The 17510-nt window shown below is 45.0% G+C and overlaps 1 protein-coding gene across 4 annotated transcripts in view; it reads left to right on the top strand.

Annotated features, from left to right (window-relative positions):
* The first annotated feature begins 1205 nt into the window (after positions 1 to 1205).
* The window catches only part of MGLL (monoglyceride lipase), an 84700-nt gene continuing 68395 nt past the window's right edge, over positions 1206 to 17510 (top strand). The window contains exons 1-2 of one of the 4 annotated variants that reach the window (XM_030570903.1): positions 1206 to 1414; positions 2772 to 2910. In XM_030570903.1, coding sequence (XP_030426763.1) covers positions 2786 to 2910 — 125 coding nt within the window. In that variant the 5' untranslated portion in view covers positions 1206 to 1414; positions 2772 to 2785. The other 3 variants (XM_030570902.1, XM_030570901.1, XM_030570904.1) reach the window with 3 other exon arrangements.

Below are 17510 nucleotides of genomic sequence, written 5' to 3' on the forward strand. Positions count from 1 at the left end.
GATTTATTTGGGCATGTTGCCTAGTTTTTAAAACATCTTCTTGTAGCTGCTTTTTCTTAAAATGCCAGGAGGCTCTTGGACATCCATAGGCATCCAGAAATTAAAGATTAAATGATGAAGCATAAAAGGCCTGAGTCTGCATTCTTGAGGTAGGCAATACACAAAGTACTCTATAAATGCTAAGCAGGGAGTTTGGCTAGCATTAGAACTGAAGGATCAAGCTCTTAAATTCAGTACCTGGACATTTGCCTTTAAACCCAGGAGATTTTCACTGAAGAGAAATTAATTTTGACTGTTTTCCTAAGCATTTGTTATATACCATAAAGCAGGTTATAATTACAGAGGAGCAAACCAGGTGTTGTTGGGATACTGATCTGGACTCCGGGCACAATTCAGGCTTTTATGTTTGGACTGAGTGGCTCCAAAAGTTTTGAAAGCGTTCAGCTCCAAACGGCAGAAATCTCACAAGAACAACTGCACATCCGAACCAGCACAACAAACTGGGCTGCTTCTAGTTTGGGATCAGACTAGAACCAGAACCACGGGGGTAGGATCAAAGCTGGGGAAATGTAAAGGGGCATTAGATTAATTCTCTCCTTTCTCTTCAGACTGTATCTTTCGTTTCCCCTGCATCTAATGTCTGTCTGCCTGTCCATCCCAAGCGCATAGCTCTGGCATTAGAGCACCCATTTCTAGCTATGGAGCCCGATTCTCAGCTGGCAGTAAGGGAGGACCTGGCTAATTGCGATGAAAAGCTTCCCACTGGATTTGCTCCTGGGGCAGTTGATCCTGCCATGCCCTTATTCTGAACGGGGAGCCCTTAGAGCGATGCTTGGCCATTTGTGCCAAGGTGCCACCGGAGCCGAGGGAGGCGAGCAATACACCGTGCGTGGGGATTGCCTCTTTCATGGGGTTTCCCCTGGCTCGCCTAGAAATGAGGTTAGTTATTATTAATTTATTATTGACTGAACGCCAGGCTGGAGGAGACACAGGCTGCCTTGCCGTCTGGATCAACGACGTGACTCAGAGCGCTGCTTGCGCCCTGGGGGAGATCCTGAGTTAAGCACCTGGGGTCGGGTCACTCCGTTAGGATCCTGGGGCCTGGCTGCGGCGGGTCCCTGCCTGGCCACACGTGCACCGGGCAGAGCGACCTGCCCTGAGCCAGGATCCTCGCCGTGCCCAGCAGGCTGCTGCTGCTCCACCCTCCTCCCGGAGCTGGCCCCAGTGCGCCTGCCCTCCTGGGCCCCTGCCAGCCGGGGTTTGCTCGGCTCCTCTCTAGCTCCAGGATTAACTCGGCAGCGGAACCGCCGCGGATGCGTGAATGGAGCGGGGCGCCGGCGCGGAGCCAGCGAGCTGCTCCCGGGGCCACTGACTCCACGGGCAGCTGCGAGCACGCCGCGCTTTTCAGCCACGGGTAACGTCCCTTTAAACAGCTCCCTCGCCGTTCACGTGCCGGAGCCCGGGGCTGGGGGGTGCAAAGAACCCTGGCTGCACTGGAAGCCAGGGGTGGCTGTTGCATTTGAAACCAGGGCTCCTTGATGCATTTGAAACCCAGGGGGATTTTTTTTTCTTTCTCTGGCATCTGAGAAAATTAAATGTCTGAATTCTTCTTCCTCTGCCCGGTCTCGCTACTAGAGAGAGGCTGCTGGGGAAGCTGTGTTTTTTTTCATTCGAGATGACTGCAGCGGGGAGCTGAGTGGAGAACCCCACCTTCTCCCACCCCCACCCCTCATGTCCCTTCACAGCAAGTGACAGGAAGGAAGTAAAGTTTGCAAGCAACCTGCAGCAACAGTAACTTTCTGTACAAGTCTCCCAGTGCCACACAGCTGCCTGGGCTCAAGGTGCCTTTGATGTGTGTGCAGCAGCTTCTGAAAAGTGGACTGCAGCTTTCCCATCCCATCACCTCCCCTCCCACCACCACCTCAGCCCACACATGCGATTTGTTTAAGAAAAGTGATGAAATGAACATGAAGTGATGAATTACGGGCGAGTTTCCCTAAAGAGAGATTGGAACGAGGAGCTTGGGGGAGCGGATCGCAGCCAGCACAGAAGCTTGCAAGGGGAAGAGATCTCTGTTGCCCTTTTTTTTGCAACAGAAAGCAATTGATCTGGGGCTGGGTGTTAATGTATGTTAGCGGCGATATGCAAAAGGCTCTATCTGCTTTTATTTGACTTGCAATGCCGGCGTCTCTCTGGGATGCAAACCCTTGCACAGGATGAAAACAGGTTTGCTGCGAATTCTCCTATATGTTTTCCTTTTCAGATGTCAGAAAGGAGCATCATAACCACACAGTGCCACCAGGCACCTCATTACTGCACACCCTTCGCCGTTCTTTGAAGATGTTAAGAGAGATGAATCTTTTATGCAGCTGTCTCCTTGTATCCATAGTGGTGCTTTACAATTTGCACTTGATTGCAGCTAAATATTCTTTTTAAGAGCCGTTTCTCAAAACGATGTAAAATAAACACAGATGGGAGAAGGGGAAAAAAGCAGTAATGAAGCTGTGTGGTTGGGTTGTTATCTCCCCCCTCTGATAATGTGAACATTTTCTCTAAAAAAAAAAAAAATGTTGAGGCTTCAGTCTCAGAGCAGTTGCAAGAAGCAGATGAGATTGAGCCCAGTTTTGTGGCTCTTTGGTGGGGAGGGAGAAACATTTCCATCACTGTCAGTTGCCTTATTGACTTTATTGAATGTGTGTCCGTAGTAAACCCCTCTGCCAATATCTTTCCTGCTCTTTAAAGTATGTCCTGTTTTTTCCAACACCTTATAGGTCAGTCTTCTAGAATGCCTGAGGAAAATTCCCCAAGACGGAGTCCTCAGAATATCCCTTATCAGGACCTCCCTCATATGGTCAATGCAGATGGACAATATCTTTTCTGCAGATATTGGAAACCAGCCACAACTCCAAGGTGAGCACTTTCAAATGATGCATTTGTTCTCAATAAATAAGACTCCATTAGTGTAACTTAACTGTTATCTATAGATTATACAGTATCATAGGTGTTCATGGCGCTTTACAGAACCAATAAAAAGGCATATCCCTGCCCCAGAGCTCGTCCAATGTAAAGATTAGATCCTATAACTCCTTACTCACTCGAGCAGGCCTTACTACTTGCATAAATGAGGACTACTTACTTGAGTAATGTTTTTTGCAAGATTTGTACTTACTTTCATTTCATGCTCAGTTGAACAGGGTGACATTTCAGTAGCCTTGGAAATATCATGCATATGATGCATTTCAGCAATAATAGATATTTTTTAATCAGATATCATCAACTTTCAGAGATGTGTGAAGTACACAGGCTTTCATTGCCCAGTGTTTGTCATTAGTTTTAGTGTTAATAAATCAAACACTAGAGGTCTGCTTCAGCTGTAACAGCAGTGCTATAAATCCCAGTGCAATGACAGGTTTTTACACAATATATGTAATTTACTTCTTACTAAATTTATAGCTGGAAAATTACTTGGATGGATCTTCCACTTTAAATTGTCTTGGTTTCAAAGCTGAACTCAGTGACGGAATGTGGACAAATAATCAGATTAAGAAATTTAAGTAATCTCTTATTATTCATAATCCTTTACTGTAATGGCTTCTGAGTTAGGTTATGTGCTTTTAAAAGTATGAATATGGTAGTATGGTAGAAAATTGCCTGTGTATTTCTCTAGTTATTTATGATCTCACTTCTACCTGTCAGTCACTGTTACAAGATGCTGGCTTGATGTGTATGAATGCTAGCAATCGAGTGGAAGTTAAAACTTGGTGTTTAATTCTTCGCACTGGCTCATCTTTTCAGGGCTCTGCACACCAAGCAGTTAATTGAGAGTGAGGTTGCCCTAGTTTTGTAACAACAAAGTAAACAGGATCAGTGCTGCTCATTTACAAGTGCCTCTTAAGTGTGTGTGTGTGGGGGGGTGTTAGCTTTGCTTTGTGTGTATCAGAGAGTGTGTGTGTAAGTAACTGAATAACAATTTACTGCCTAGATGCTATTGTCATGAATGCTCTGGGAATGTTTTGATCAAAGGAACAACAGAAAATACATTTATCTCTCTCTTCAAAAGTATCCAAGAGTTTTTCTCTTTTATATGCAGAAGCTCAGTCACTTTTATCCAACTTTAAACATTCAATGAAAATGAGATCAGGAGATGTCAGGGAAGGTTTACAGGCCCGTTATGAATGTATTCTGTTTCAAATATTGATGAGGGCAACTATTGCCATTATTATTTTAGCTACAATATATGTAGTGTTATTCAACTGCTGACTTGCTTTGGGAACCTTAATATTAACATGTGCTGCTATAATGCTCAAACAGAATCTTTCGTAGATCAAATCCCAGCTAAGGGCTTTAGAAAGCTAAAGGTGTCCAAAGGTTAGCATTGACTTGGGTTCCACTGGCAGAGAATGTATTACCCTTGGTCCCGTCCCAGGGGAAAGAAACAGGAAATTTGCCAAACATAAAATAAAAAAATCCATTTGCCCGGAGCCATGCTCTAAATGATGGCTAAATACCCCTGAGAACAAGGCCAGGTGACAGCTACTACCCTTTCCAAAGTGCCAATCTTTTACTCCTAGAAACAGGCATGTTAAGGTGGACAACAGCTACAGGAGACTGAAAGGCTGCAGCTTTGTGTCAAATGATTTGTCAGGAAAAGGATTGTTTATAGGATCTCTTGCTTAGTGGATAGAAATATATAAGGCCTGGTCCTGTATGGCACTGAGTATCCACAGATCCCCTTTGCCCATATTTGTGTATAGGGAATCTTTGTTACAAATGAATGTAGGGAACTGCAAAGGCCAAGGATATAGAGCAGGCCTGCACAACTCGTAAAGTGGCGAAGGGCCTTTTTATTTCCAAGAAAACAACTGAGGGTCAAAACCCTGCCGAACCCCACCCCCAGTGCTACCCAGCCCCCTGAAACACCCCCCTCCAGCACTGCCCGGCCTGCAGAAACAACCCCCCAGCGCTGCCAAAACACCACACCCCCCTAGGGCCACCCAGCTGCCCCAAAACAACCCCCCCAATGGCACCCGCCCCATGGAAACAACTCCTCCCTCCCTAGTGCCACCCCACCAAAACAGCAGTATTGAACCTTGGTAATATGTTATAGCAGGCCCCTAAGGTAGTATAATTAAGGTAAAAAAATGTCTTTTTGCTAGAAGAATAATAAGATCTTCCCCCCACTTTGTAATCAATTGCCTTGTTGAATGAATGAGGAAGGCATGGAAGGCCAGGGCTGGCACTTCCCCCAGGGTGCCAGGATTCGGGGGGCGGCCTTGTGTGCGCTCCCCATGGGAGCTTCCGGTTCTGCTTCCGTCGCGCCGCCAAAGAAGGACATTCTTCCGACATGCCGCGAAAAACAGCGGCAGGCAATTGAGCAGCTGAATGACTGCCGCTGTCGCCTGCAGCATTTCGGCGGAGGGTCCTTCTTTGGCGGCACGATGGGAGTGGAACCGGAAGCTCCCGCATGCCCCGTGGGGAGTGCACAAAATGCCACCCCCCAAATTCTGCCTAGGGCGCCAGAAACCCTGGTGCTGCTCCTGTGGAAGGCAGCACCTCCAGACAGCTGCAACCCTTGGAGAGGGGATGGGAGCCAGATCAAATCAGTAGAACAGGTCAGCCACCAACTCACCACTCACTTCCTCAGCTCCCCTCCCCCGCCGCCAGCTCACCTGCCCCCGCCCTCCCCCCACCGCCTGCCTGCCTGCCTCCTCAGCCACCAGCTCACCTGCCCTCCCCACCACTGCCCACCCGCTCGCCTCCTCAGCCCCCCTCCGCTCGTCTATTCACCCCCTGCCACTGCCCGCCTCCTCAGCTGCCTCCTCCCCTGCCACTGGCTCACCTGCCCCCTCCGTCACTGCTCACCTACTCACCCCCTGCCACTTCCCACCCGCCTCCTCAGCCCCCCTCCCTCACCCGCTGCTTGCCTACTCACCCCCTGCGGGCCACACAGTGAGCCCACGTGGGCAGGAGCGGCGCCAGGGTTTCTGACGCCCTAGGCGGATAGCCATTTCGCCACCCCCCGCGGGTCTGGTGGACCTACCGCAGTCATGCCGGCAGACGGTCCGCTGCTAGAAAGTCTCCGGTGGAGCTGCAGCAGTGATGCTGGCGGGCGGTCCGCTGGTCTAAAGGCTCCGGTGGACCTGCCGCCGGCATGACTGCGGTAGGTCCGCCGGAGCCTTTAGACCAGCGCACTGTCCGCCGAAATGACTGCGGCAGCTCCACCGGAGGCTTTCCAACAGTGGACCGTCCGCCGGCATGACTGCGGTAGGTCCACCGGACCCGCGTGCCGCCCCCCGCCAAAATAGCGCCCCCCTAAAAATTCTAGCGCCCTAGGCCATTGCCTAGGTTGCCTAAATGGTAGTGCCGGCCCTGCACGTGGGCTGCATGTTGTCCAGGCCTGATGTAGAGAGTGAACCCCCATCCCCACTGAGAGACCCTCAGCCAGGTCTGTTTTGTTGAGAAGAGAGATTGAGGTAGTTACCTCCTATGAAGCAAAGGCAGTCTGATGTCAGAGTGATGGGTATGGGATAGATAAGATAATAATGGGGCTAGCGAAAGGAGGTGGTGGTCTTTTCCTCTCCCTCCTTTAGGGTGGGATGTTATTCCCAATGGAGGAGCTTTGGAGTGGGTGTTTTGTTCTGCTCAGCTCTCTTTGGAAACAGCAAGGCAGGTGCATTTGGGTAACACCTGTAAGTTGTTCAACTTGTTGAACCTGTTTTATTGTAAATGAAGCTTTTGCATTGAAAATGTAATTCAGAGGCCAAGTTAACATCCAAGGAAATGTGGGGAAAAGGGTAGGGACATGCTAGTGTGGTTAACAAGATTGACTCATTCATCCTAGCGATACAAAAGGCATATCTTGTATAGCAGGGGTAGGAAACGTATGGCACGCGTGCCAAAGGCAGCACGTGAGCTGATTTTCAGTGGCATTCACAATGCCCGGGTCCTGGCCACCGGTCTGGGGGGCTCTGCATTTTAATTTAATTTTAAATGAAGCTTCTTAAACATTTTAAAAACCTTATTTACTTTACATACAACAATAGTTTAGTTATATATTCTAGATGTATAGAAAGATCTTCTAAAAACGTTAATGTATTACTGGCACGCAAAACCTTGAATTAGAGTGAATAAATGAAGACTTGACGCACCACTTCTGAAAGGTTGCCGACCCGTGTTCTATAGCATGATAGTCGTTAACTCTTTTGCATCAGGTGCTAACCAACGCACTGCAAGCTAACACTGGACTGTGGCAGAGCATGTTCAGGACAGTTCAGCAGCGTTTGGAGTATCAGCTAGTCATTAATACCAGAACAGGTTCACTTCTGCCTACATGCAGGACATCATGCAACTAAGGGAATCCTATCTTAGACCTTGTCTACACTATGGGCTAAATTGGCACTCCTGTGATCGATTTAGAGGGTCTGGTGAAGACGCAATAAGTCAACAGGAGAGCACTCTCCAGTCGACTTAATTAATCCATAGCAACAAGAGGCGGAAGCTGTGTCAGTGGGAGAGTGTCTCCCGTAGACATACAGTGTCTATGCCACGCTAACATACATTGCTTAAGTAGCGTAACTCAGATCGACTTACATCGCTAGTGTAGACAAGGTCTTAGTTAAAGAATAGTACTTACAGTAAAAAAAACAACACATAGCATGTTAAGTTTCAGAGTAGCAGCCGTGTTAGTCTGTATCCGCAAAAAGAACAAGAGTACAGTTCCTGACTGGCTGTTTGAATGGAAATGAAAGCAAGGAGTTACAAAACCCATATTCTGTTCCCAGCATTCATAGATGTGTGGGCTTGAGCTAGTCCTATAAGCTGACACTTTCAAAAGCATCCACAGCAGTGGTGGGCAACCACGGCCACTGGGAGCTGCAAGGGGCTGTGCCTGTAGATGGTCAATGTCAGCAAAATGTCTCGCAGCCTGCAACCAGATTACCCTGATGGGCCACAGTTTGCCCAGCACTGGGCCACAGGTTTTGGATGCCATCACGTTTGTGTGTACAAATTTGAGAAAACTTGAGCTTTTAGAAGTGCTCAGTGCATGTAGTTCCCAGTGACTTCAGCAGGGGGTAAGGGTGCTCAGCACGTCTGAAAAAAACAGCTCTTGTGCTTGTCAGGTCAGACAACCCTAAGTTAGAGAACACTTTTGAAAATGTGGATCTTGTACTTCAGTGCCTCAGGCTATGTCTACATTTAAATGGCTGTAGCTGCACCACTGTCATGTTTCAACATAGACATTCATTACAGCAATGGGAGGGGTTCCTCGGTCACTGTCGGTAATCCAGCTCCCTGAGAGGCAGAAGCTAAATCGAGGGAAGAATTCTTCTGTCGACTTGGTGCTGCCTACACCTGGGGTTAGGTCAGCTTAACTATCTAACTCAGGAGCGTGCATTTTTCACACCCCTGAGTGATGTAGCTGGGTCCACTTAACCTTTTAGTGTAGACCTGGCCTCAGCTTCCACGTCAGTACAATGGAAATAATCTGTCTAGCTATCTAATTGCTTATATGGCACGCATGAAGCTTAGCCACCTTTGAGAAGTGCCTTCCAATCTACAGCTGAAAAGAGTTAAATTACTATTAAAAATAACATTTAAAAAAACCAACAAATCTATTTTTGCATTTAATGTTTTTAGAGCCTTTATCCTTTGTAAAATCCCTTTAATTCTTTCCAGCTCAACAGCACCAAAGGACCAACCCAATGTTAAAATAAATCACTCTCCCTCTTGGGCCTTGCCCCTGTGGTGTAGAAATCCAAGCAGGTTTTATTTTGAATGGAGCCTTAAATCATTACATATCGCTTGCTGATTTTGGCAGTTCATTACCAGAATTTCTATAGCATTTCCAGAGAAACAGCACAGCTCACAGCAAGGCCAAGTAATACGGTTTAATAAAACTTTCAGGCACTTACAAAATGAATAGATAAGCAACTTACCAAAGCAAAAAAAAGGAAGAATGTGACAGGGTGTATAAACCCCCACCTTGATGAGGAAGGTGCAGGGAAAGCTCCTTGTGCAGCAATAGCCCTGCCTCACTAGCCTTTTCAATTGTGTTTTGGTTAGTTCCAAATTCACACTGTGTTCGCCCTGCCCCTTGCACTGTACAATTTTCTAATGATGCCATTTGAGCTGTATGGGGTGGAGGCAACGTTTCAGAGGTTAATGGATCAGATGCTCCTTCCACATGGGTGATATGCTGCGGCTTATTTGGACGATGTAGTCATACATAGCCTAGACCTCCACCATGTTACTCCGGCACTGCAGTAGATTGCCAAAGCAGGCCTCATCACCAAGCCGGTTAAGAGCAAATCTGGAAATAAAATAACCATATACCTGGGCTGTACGGTGGAGGCAGACATATACACGCACTTGTGGACAGGGTGCAGGCTTTGACCAACTACTCGATACCAATGCCCAAAAAGCAAGTTTGACAATTTTCAGGGTTGGCTGGATACTCCAGCTGCTTTGTCCCTAACTTTGGCACCACTGCAGCCCCACATACATCCGTGACAAGAGACAAGAAACCACACAAAGTGCAGTGGTCAGACAATTGGGATGCAACCTTTAAAATGTTGAAAGAAATGTGTCATGATCCCACACTCTTCAACCCAGACCCCTCGAAGGAGTTTATACTTCAGACAGACGCATCGGACAGGGGGCGGGGATGTTCTCCTAGATCTCTGAGGGCGAGAAACGAGCCATATTGTATTTAAGTCAAAACCACATGAAAGGACCTTCTCTGTAACAGAAAAGGAAGCCCTGGGCCTGAAGTGGGCCATGGACGCTTTACATCATGACCTATTATGGAACCCCTTTTTGCTGATTATAGATCATGCACAATGAATGACACAGACATGAGAGAGAATCATGCATTGGAACCTCTACAACCATACCAGTTCCAGGTGCCTCATCGGCCAGGCAAAGCTATAGTAATATAATATAGCACGGACACAACAATACACAAGGAAGGCAAACCCACTCCAGAAGGTGACACGCTTGTGTTGTTTTTGGGGGGAGGGTATGTGACAGGGTGCATCACCATGCTAATGAGGCAGGCACCAGAAAGGCCATGGGGGAGGGAGGCTAGCCCTGTCTCTCCAGCCCTGTCAGTCATGTACAGTAGAGAGCAGGCCTTTCAAAAGGAGGAGATTGCAGTCATCTAGGGAAGTGGTTCCTAAACTGGGGTTTGTGAACACTTGGGGGTTTGCGAAATGTTACAGGGAGTTCTCAAGAAAAAAAAAATCCCTAATGGTGGACAGAGCTGTCCCTAGGGACCTCGAGGCCAGCAGCCTGGAGCCCCTAGACTTCCAAGAGCTAAGCGGATCAGAGCAAGCATATCTACCACACTGAGGAGATTTAAACTTCAAGACTTCTTATAAGAAATGCAAAGGGGGGTAGATAATCTTTGCTGTTTTTAAAATTTAATAGGCAGCTAGTATTGTTTTAAAAATTATTAGGAAGAACAAGTTTAAGCTTTGTTGTAACATGCGTTGTTTGCCTGGGCTGCTCAAGACCTGAATGCTTGTGTAGGAGGAACTCTTTGAGTTGGCTTCTTAAAGGCCTTCATGCTGTTTCATCTGATACTCCTTGATCAAACATAGGAGCCTTATCTTATAAACAGGCTTATTCACAGTGATATAAGCTATGAAAATGAGATCTTGGAAGAGTGTTGCCATTTTCATAATGTAATAAAAATACTGTAATTATAAATAATAGTTATGTAATAAGCATGTCATAAAAACAAAAAAAAGTAGTCTTAAATTGGGTTAGCTAACCCATGCTAAAATAGCAGCGAAGACACAGCTATTTGGCTTTGCAGCTTGAGATCAACCCCAGGTTGCTGTAAGCTTAAGCTTGAACTCAAGCTGAGAACCCCAGTAACCATGTCTTCACTACTAGTTCAGCCCAAGTTAAGAACACTTTTTTCGTTTTTGGCAGTGTAGACATATCCTCAGAGTCAAACCCTACTCCCACACAAGTAATCCCTGTAATGTTAAATGCACTGTTTGCATGACTGAGGGGAGAAAGGTTTAACCTTAAGTCAGTGGCAGAACCCAGAACAGAACTCAAGTCTCCTGACTCCGTGTCCTGCAAATCAACTACACAATCATCCTTCTTCCCTTCTCATCCATCCTCCCCTATCAATCTTCACATGGCTGGGGAGCACGAGTCCAAGAATGTGTCAGGCTGGAGGAACCTGGATAGCTAAAATAATTCTGCTTTCATTTCAATTGCGTAAGGACCAGCTTGGAATCCCTTATCTATAGCATTCATCATGGGCACTCCTAAAAGCAGCTCCTGCTCTCATACAGGTATCCACCGTGGTGCATTGCTTTCATTTTGCATTCAGGAGTGTTGCACACCTGGGCTCAGAAACTGACCCTACTGGTGCAGGTGTCCCAAAGACACAGGCAGGATAATAATAGCTGCTATTCATGAAGCAGCTTGTTTGCCTTTTTTCTTGGGTCCCATTGCAAAACAAAGACAGATTTGTTTATGTGGAATATTCTTGTGGTAACTGATAAAAAATCATCCTACTAATGAAGGCTGTTGGAAACATCTACAGCAAGAATAGAAGCAGCCCTTCTGGCTGTCAAAGGGTTTCTCATATTTGAAGCTGGTTTGACTTTTTTTCCATTGGAAATTAAAGAAAAAAAATCAAAGGATGTTCCATTTCCAGTTAAGGTAATTCACCACGGTGCAAAGAAAGCATTAGCATTAAGGAGAAGCATAAATGATTGAGATATAGAAGAGGGAAACATTTAGAAATACAGGCAACAACACAACACTGTAGTATATAAAGCCCTGAGTGTTGATTTGACAGTGTTAATCTTTAAGCAAAAATATGTTACTTCCTCTATGTGCTGCATATCATGTATGACAGTGGTTTTCAACTGTTTTTCATTTGTGGGCCCATAACAGTTTCAAATGGAGGTGCGGACCCCATTGGAAATCTTAGATATAGTCTGCAGAACCCCAGAGGTCTGCAGACCACAGGCTGAAAACCATTGATGTCTGGTAAAGTGAGCTGAGTTCATCCCAGGTGTAACTGCACTGACATCAGCCAGCTTACACCAGGGATGAATTTGGCCCTCACACACTTTAGCTTAGTTACGTTTCTGTTCTCCCACCCCACCTGTAGAAACAAAACCCTTCCCCAGAGCGAATGATGGTAAATAGCTCCTTAGAAAAGTGACCTGTTTGGGCATCTCTAGCACTCAGGTCACCACCTCCTTTAAGAAGCAAAGGACAAAACAAAGGTGCCTAGTTGGTTGTTACCCGACTAATAAACTCTGCCGTTGTAAAAATGAGGACTCTGTTTGTAAACAAGGCCCCTTAGGTTTTTCTCCCAGATGTGGGAGACCCTGGCCATGCCAAGTTAGCTACACTGAGTGGCTTACATTGAGGCCTGGCTTTCTTAGTTTTAGCAAGGGAGACCCTGCCCTTTACGGGCCTTCTTATGTCCCTTCCAGTGGGGGATCAAAAGGAAAATAAATGTTCCAACACACCGAAGAATAACTTCTTCCTGGAGCTAACTCAAGGGGAAAAGGTCGCAGTACCTTCTTACTTCAGAACTGTCTGCATAGCAGTTTTCTAGGAGCTCTTCTGGACGGGTAGCTGAATCAGGCTCATTCTGTCACATACCCTGGGAGTTTGTGGCATTCCCTGTAGGGCTGTGGGTGGCCCGCTGTGCCTTCAGGAGTCACTCCACCCATTGCTTGCTCAGGAAGATCTCTCCCCCTAGATCAGTGGTTCCCAAACTTTAACAACCTATGAACCCCTTTCACTTAAATGTCAAGTCTCGCAAACCCCCGCCTAAAAATGAATATTTCCCAGGATTTTCTCCTTTACCTGAGTATAAATGATAAAAGCAGTGATCTTGGAAATATAAAATTTGTTTTTATGACATGCTTATTGCACACTATCATTATAATTACAGTATTTTTATTACATTATGAAAATGGCAATACTCTTCCAAGATCTCACTTTCATAACTTGTGTATCATTTTGAATAAGCCTGTTATAAGACAAGGCTCATATGTTTGATCAAGGAGTATCAGATGAAACAGCATGAAGGTCTTTAAGAAGCCAACTCAAAGAGTTCCTCCTACACAAGCATTCAGGTCTTCAGCAGTCCAGACAAACAACGCACGTCACAAAGCTTAAACTTGTTCTTCCTAATAATTTTTAAAACAATACTAGCTGCCTATTTAATTTAAAAAACAGCAAAAACTATCCACCTCCCTTTGCATTTCTTATAAGAAGTCTTGAAGTTTAAATCTCCTCAGTGTGGTAGATATGCTTGCTTTGATCTGCTTAGCTCTTGGAAGTCCAGGGGCTCCAGGCTCCTGGCCTCGAGGTCCCTAGGGACAGCTCTGTCCACCATTAGGGAATTTTTTCCTCTAGAACTCCCTGTAACATTTCACAAACCCCCAAGGGTTCACGAACCCCAGTTTGGGAACCACTGCTGTACAGGAAAGGTAATAAGGCACCTTTATACCAGGATAACTGCATCCATATTAGAGCTTGTACTGATATAACTGTATCAGTAAAAAAATAAATTAAAAAATCACACACTTCCAACTGACATAGTTATAATGGTACAAAAACTGCTCTAGAACAGGCCTTATTGTGCGACCACCCAGTCACTTAACACCTGATCTTGCACTCCCTTACTGGCGCAGGGCATCCCAGTAAAATCAATGGAACTGTTGTTATTGTTGTAGGAAGTTGCTGGTAGTGCTCACAAAAACAACATTTATTTTATTAGGACCTTTCTACACTGAATTGTCCCATACAACCCGAGTATTCCCACTGACACCAAAGAGACTCCTTACGTAATGTAAGTCTGTGGAACCAGGCGCTTAGCTCTTCAAGCAGGGACTTGTCTTCGTACAACACCTAGCATAGTGATTGGGGTCTCTGGACACTACCATAAAAAAAGATGATGAAGGCACAAAGCCTCAGAAGCTGAAAAGACAACAGATAGTCAACATACAAACAACACAGTCAAAACACAGTGATCGGCTGTGTCTTAATACAGTGTTTGATATTGTAGTAGTCTGGGGTTCATTTTTTGCAAGGACCTTTCATGACCAGTGGTTTGCAGGAGTGAGCCCTTAATCTCTCCACATCTTAATTTCCTCATCTATAAAATAGGCATAATAAGCCTTAGTGGTATTGTAAGGTTAAATTAATTATTTGTAACAAGAGCTGATGTCCTTAGATGGAAGGTTCTGGAGAAGAAGGGAAAAATATTACTCAGCGTTCCCTGAAGGTGTCTTGTTCCTGATGTCCTGTGATTCAAGGTGTGTACTCTACCTTTCAACTAGGGGCCTGTCTACATTTGCAGCAGTGCAGCTGTAGCACTTAGTGAAGATGCTATCTATGTCAATGGGAGAGCTTCTCCTGTCAGCGTAGTTAATCCACCTCCCCAAGAGGTGGTAGCTATTTTGATGGGAGAAGCCCTCCCATCGTGCTGTCTACACCAGGCGTTAGGTCGGTAAAACTGCATTGCTCAGGGGTGTGGAAATTCCTAGCCCTGAGCAACGTAGTTATACCGACATACATTGGTAGTGCAGACCAAGCCTAGGAATAAGCCGCCCGGATGGTGATCAGATAAAGGAAGAAGAGCAAGAAGATCAACAGAATTTTAAGGACTTCATACACTCATAAGGAATAAAATACAGTAATTGTGTACTCTATTATTGTGTATAGATTGTACCAGCCAGATAGATTAAGAGAAGGTGCAGTAAACAAACACCGTTTACAAGGAAGAAAGATTAGTATTCTCTCTTCAGGACAAACTCACTGACCTGAGCTGAACAAGAGGCTATTGTGTTTTATCTCCCTCTTCCCTGTTCAGGCTTGAGGCTAAGTGGGTGGAAAAGACTGTCCTATCTGAGACTAGAAAGATGATTTAATCTGCAGTGTCTGTCAGCTCTCTGCAGCTACACAGATGGGCCTTTTTTAATGTTTTTACCTTTGTTATTCAATGCCAATTCAGTGAGGTTTCAAACTCACCTGTCAAACTCCGCAGATCTGTGGTGGCTTAATTTCCTGGGCTGAAGGAATGAGAAGTGATGAGGAAGCAGTAAGTAATTAAGCTCCTCTAGAGATAACATCTAGCTGACTTAGTGGTGAAGCTGTTTTTTTTTTAATCTGACATGAAAGCTATTTTACAATATTTGGAATATTAAAAAACTGTATTATGAACTTCATTTATAATCTCATTTCATTAAAGGGATATTCAGTAGGTCAACATATAAACCATCATTCAGGCTGACTGTAAAGGATTTTAGCAAGGGATACCATAAACTTAAAAATACCTTCTATTGTAAAGAAGTACATTTCTCTTTCTACATTACTAACACCTCCATCGGTTATCAAAACAGAAAGGAAGACTTATAAAAATACATTTTGCCGTTCGCTGTGGCCCAGTGGACAAGGCATTGGTCTGGAACTCAGGTGACCTAGAGTGAAATCCTGATGCCATTGAAGCCAATAGCAACACTCCCATTGACATTAGTGGGGCTAGGATTTCACCTCTAGATTTTATTTCCATCTGTGCCACTGCTCTGCTGTGTGACCATGGGCAAGGCATTTCACTTCTTGTGCTTCAGTTTATCCAGTTGTGAAATGGGAATAACATACTTGCCTCTTTTGTAAAGCACCATGAGTTCTGTGGATGAAAAGCACCGTATGGGAGCTAGCTGTTATTATTTATGCTAGTTGCTTACTGGTTGCATGCTCCCAAATAGGGCAATGGAAATCAATAAAGAGTTTTACTTTTGTTTATCACCAGTTTCATTTTCAGGTTTTTGCTGCAGTGGTTAGGGAATGTTTATTTGTTTAAAAACTGCAGTTTCTGCTTTTACTGCTTCCCACCTTTTGGAGTCTGCATCACCACTTTGGGATGCACCAGGCACCAGCAGCTGAATATATCCCACTTTGGAATACAAACTCTCTGTTACATCAGGAAGGAGAGTCATGTCACAGCGTAGTGACGTCATACAAAGCAGCATCACATTGTAATGCAACATTAAGACTGCATCACATTTTGCCAGCCGCAAATCATTTTCAGACTGAGAAAAGTGTCCTGCTTGCCAGACATGGATTGGACAATTCTGCAACGTTGCAGACAGATGGCAATCCTTTGGCCCTTCCAAACCTAGTGAGAGGCACGCTCCCAAGTGCTATCCCATATACTAACTATGACATCTTGGTATGCTGGCAGTCCAAAAGGAACGCTGCTTCCTTTCACCACAGCACAGAAGCTGGAGCAGAGTCCAGCAGCTGTTGAGTTAACAATCATAGTATTTGATTGTTTGCTTCTGACATTGTTATAGTTTAAATGTGCAAAGATGAGCAGTATTCTCAGTTTCTAATGAAAGAATGCATATAAGACACAGCATTCCCTCAGCAGAATAACAGCTTGCCATTTCATTAAGTGTTATTTCTGCTTTGCTGTAGCTGTGCATGTATGTTTTGGTTCAGTGATTGCCAGATACTGTAAATGAGTATTGACTTCCCTTTCTATTTAAAGCCATACTGCAGTAAATGCATCCAACGTGCCTTTAGCTTTGCTTGCATGTGCCCTAAGTAATTGCAACTCAGGGACTGTCTGCACTGGGCTGTTTCCCCATCATTGCTATCATTAGCTGTCATTCTACCAGTGGAGCTCTAATGGAGGCTGTGCACCATTCAGCTGCTGGTGTTCTAAGCACTGTAGCTAACCCTGTAGAAGGCCAATCTACAAGACCAGTGCTTAAAATGCCAGTGGCAACTGACTCCTTCTTTACTTAATGTTGCCACCATTGTGACCACAGGTAAAGCTGAAGTGGTGTTAGCAATGGTGGAAATGTTTAAGGGAACAAGTCTACGGTAGCTAGTCTTAGCTAGGTAGGTAGCTGTGACCAAGGAATAATGCCCAGCTAGATTGACTCTGCAGTAGGCAAAAGTATGTAAAGTTTTGTTAACTGTAAATCAGCTGTAGATGGACTATAATGTCTAATGTGCCAGTAACACAAGCTTTTGTATACCCAAAGCATGGAAAATGACTCAACCCATAAAGCACATGTTCCAGTAATCACTGGCTTAACAGGATTATAAACTGTCACATTTAACTATTTACACTCAACATTCTCCTCCTCTCTGGTTTGTAACAGACATGGAGTATTTAATTAATTGGAACGTACCCAGACCTTTGGCGCATGCTTTGCTGATGATATTACTAATTTCCCAATAGATCAGTTCCTAATATTGCTTTTGACACAGCTTGTAAAATACCCTTTCACTGCAAAGAGCCTTTTCATAGATGACATGGGCTGACATGCAGTTCTGGAATATGTTGAGAGAATTACTCATTTGAAATTACTGTGCTTAACCTCTAGATATTTTAAAAATATCTAACTGCCTTACACTTAAGAAATAAATCAGTCCTTCAAGTTCGGTCTCCAAAGCATATAGGATTCTAAGACCTTTCCCATTGCCTCTTTGAAATCAGTCCA

This window comes from Gopherus evgoodei, chromosome 7, assembly GCF_007399415.2.
Source record: "Gopherus evgoodei ecotype Sinaloan lineage chromosome 7, rGopEvg1_v1.p, whole genome shotgun sequence".
NCBI classification, from domain to species: domain Eukaryota; kingdom Metazoa; phylum Chordata; order Testudines; family Testudinidae; genus Gopherus; species Gopherus evgoodei.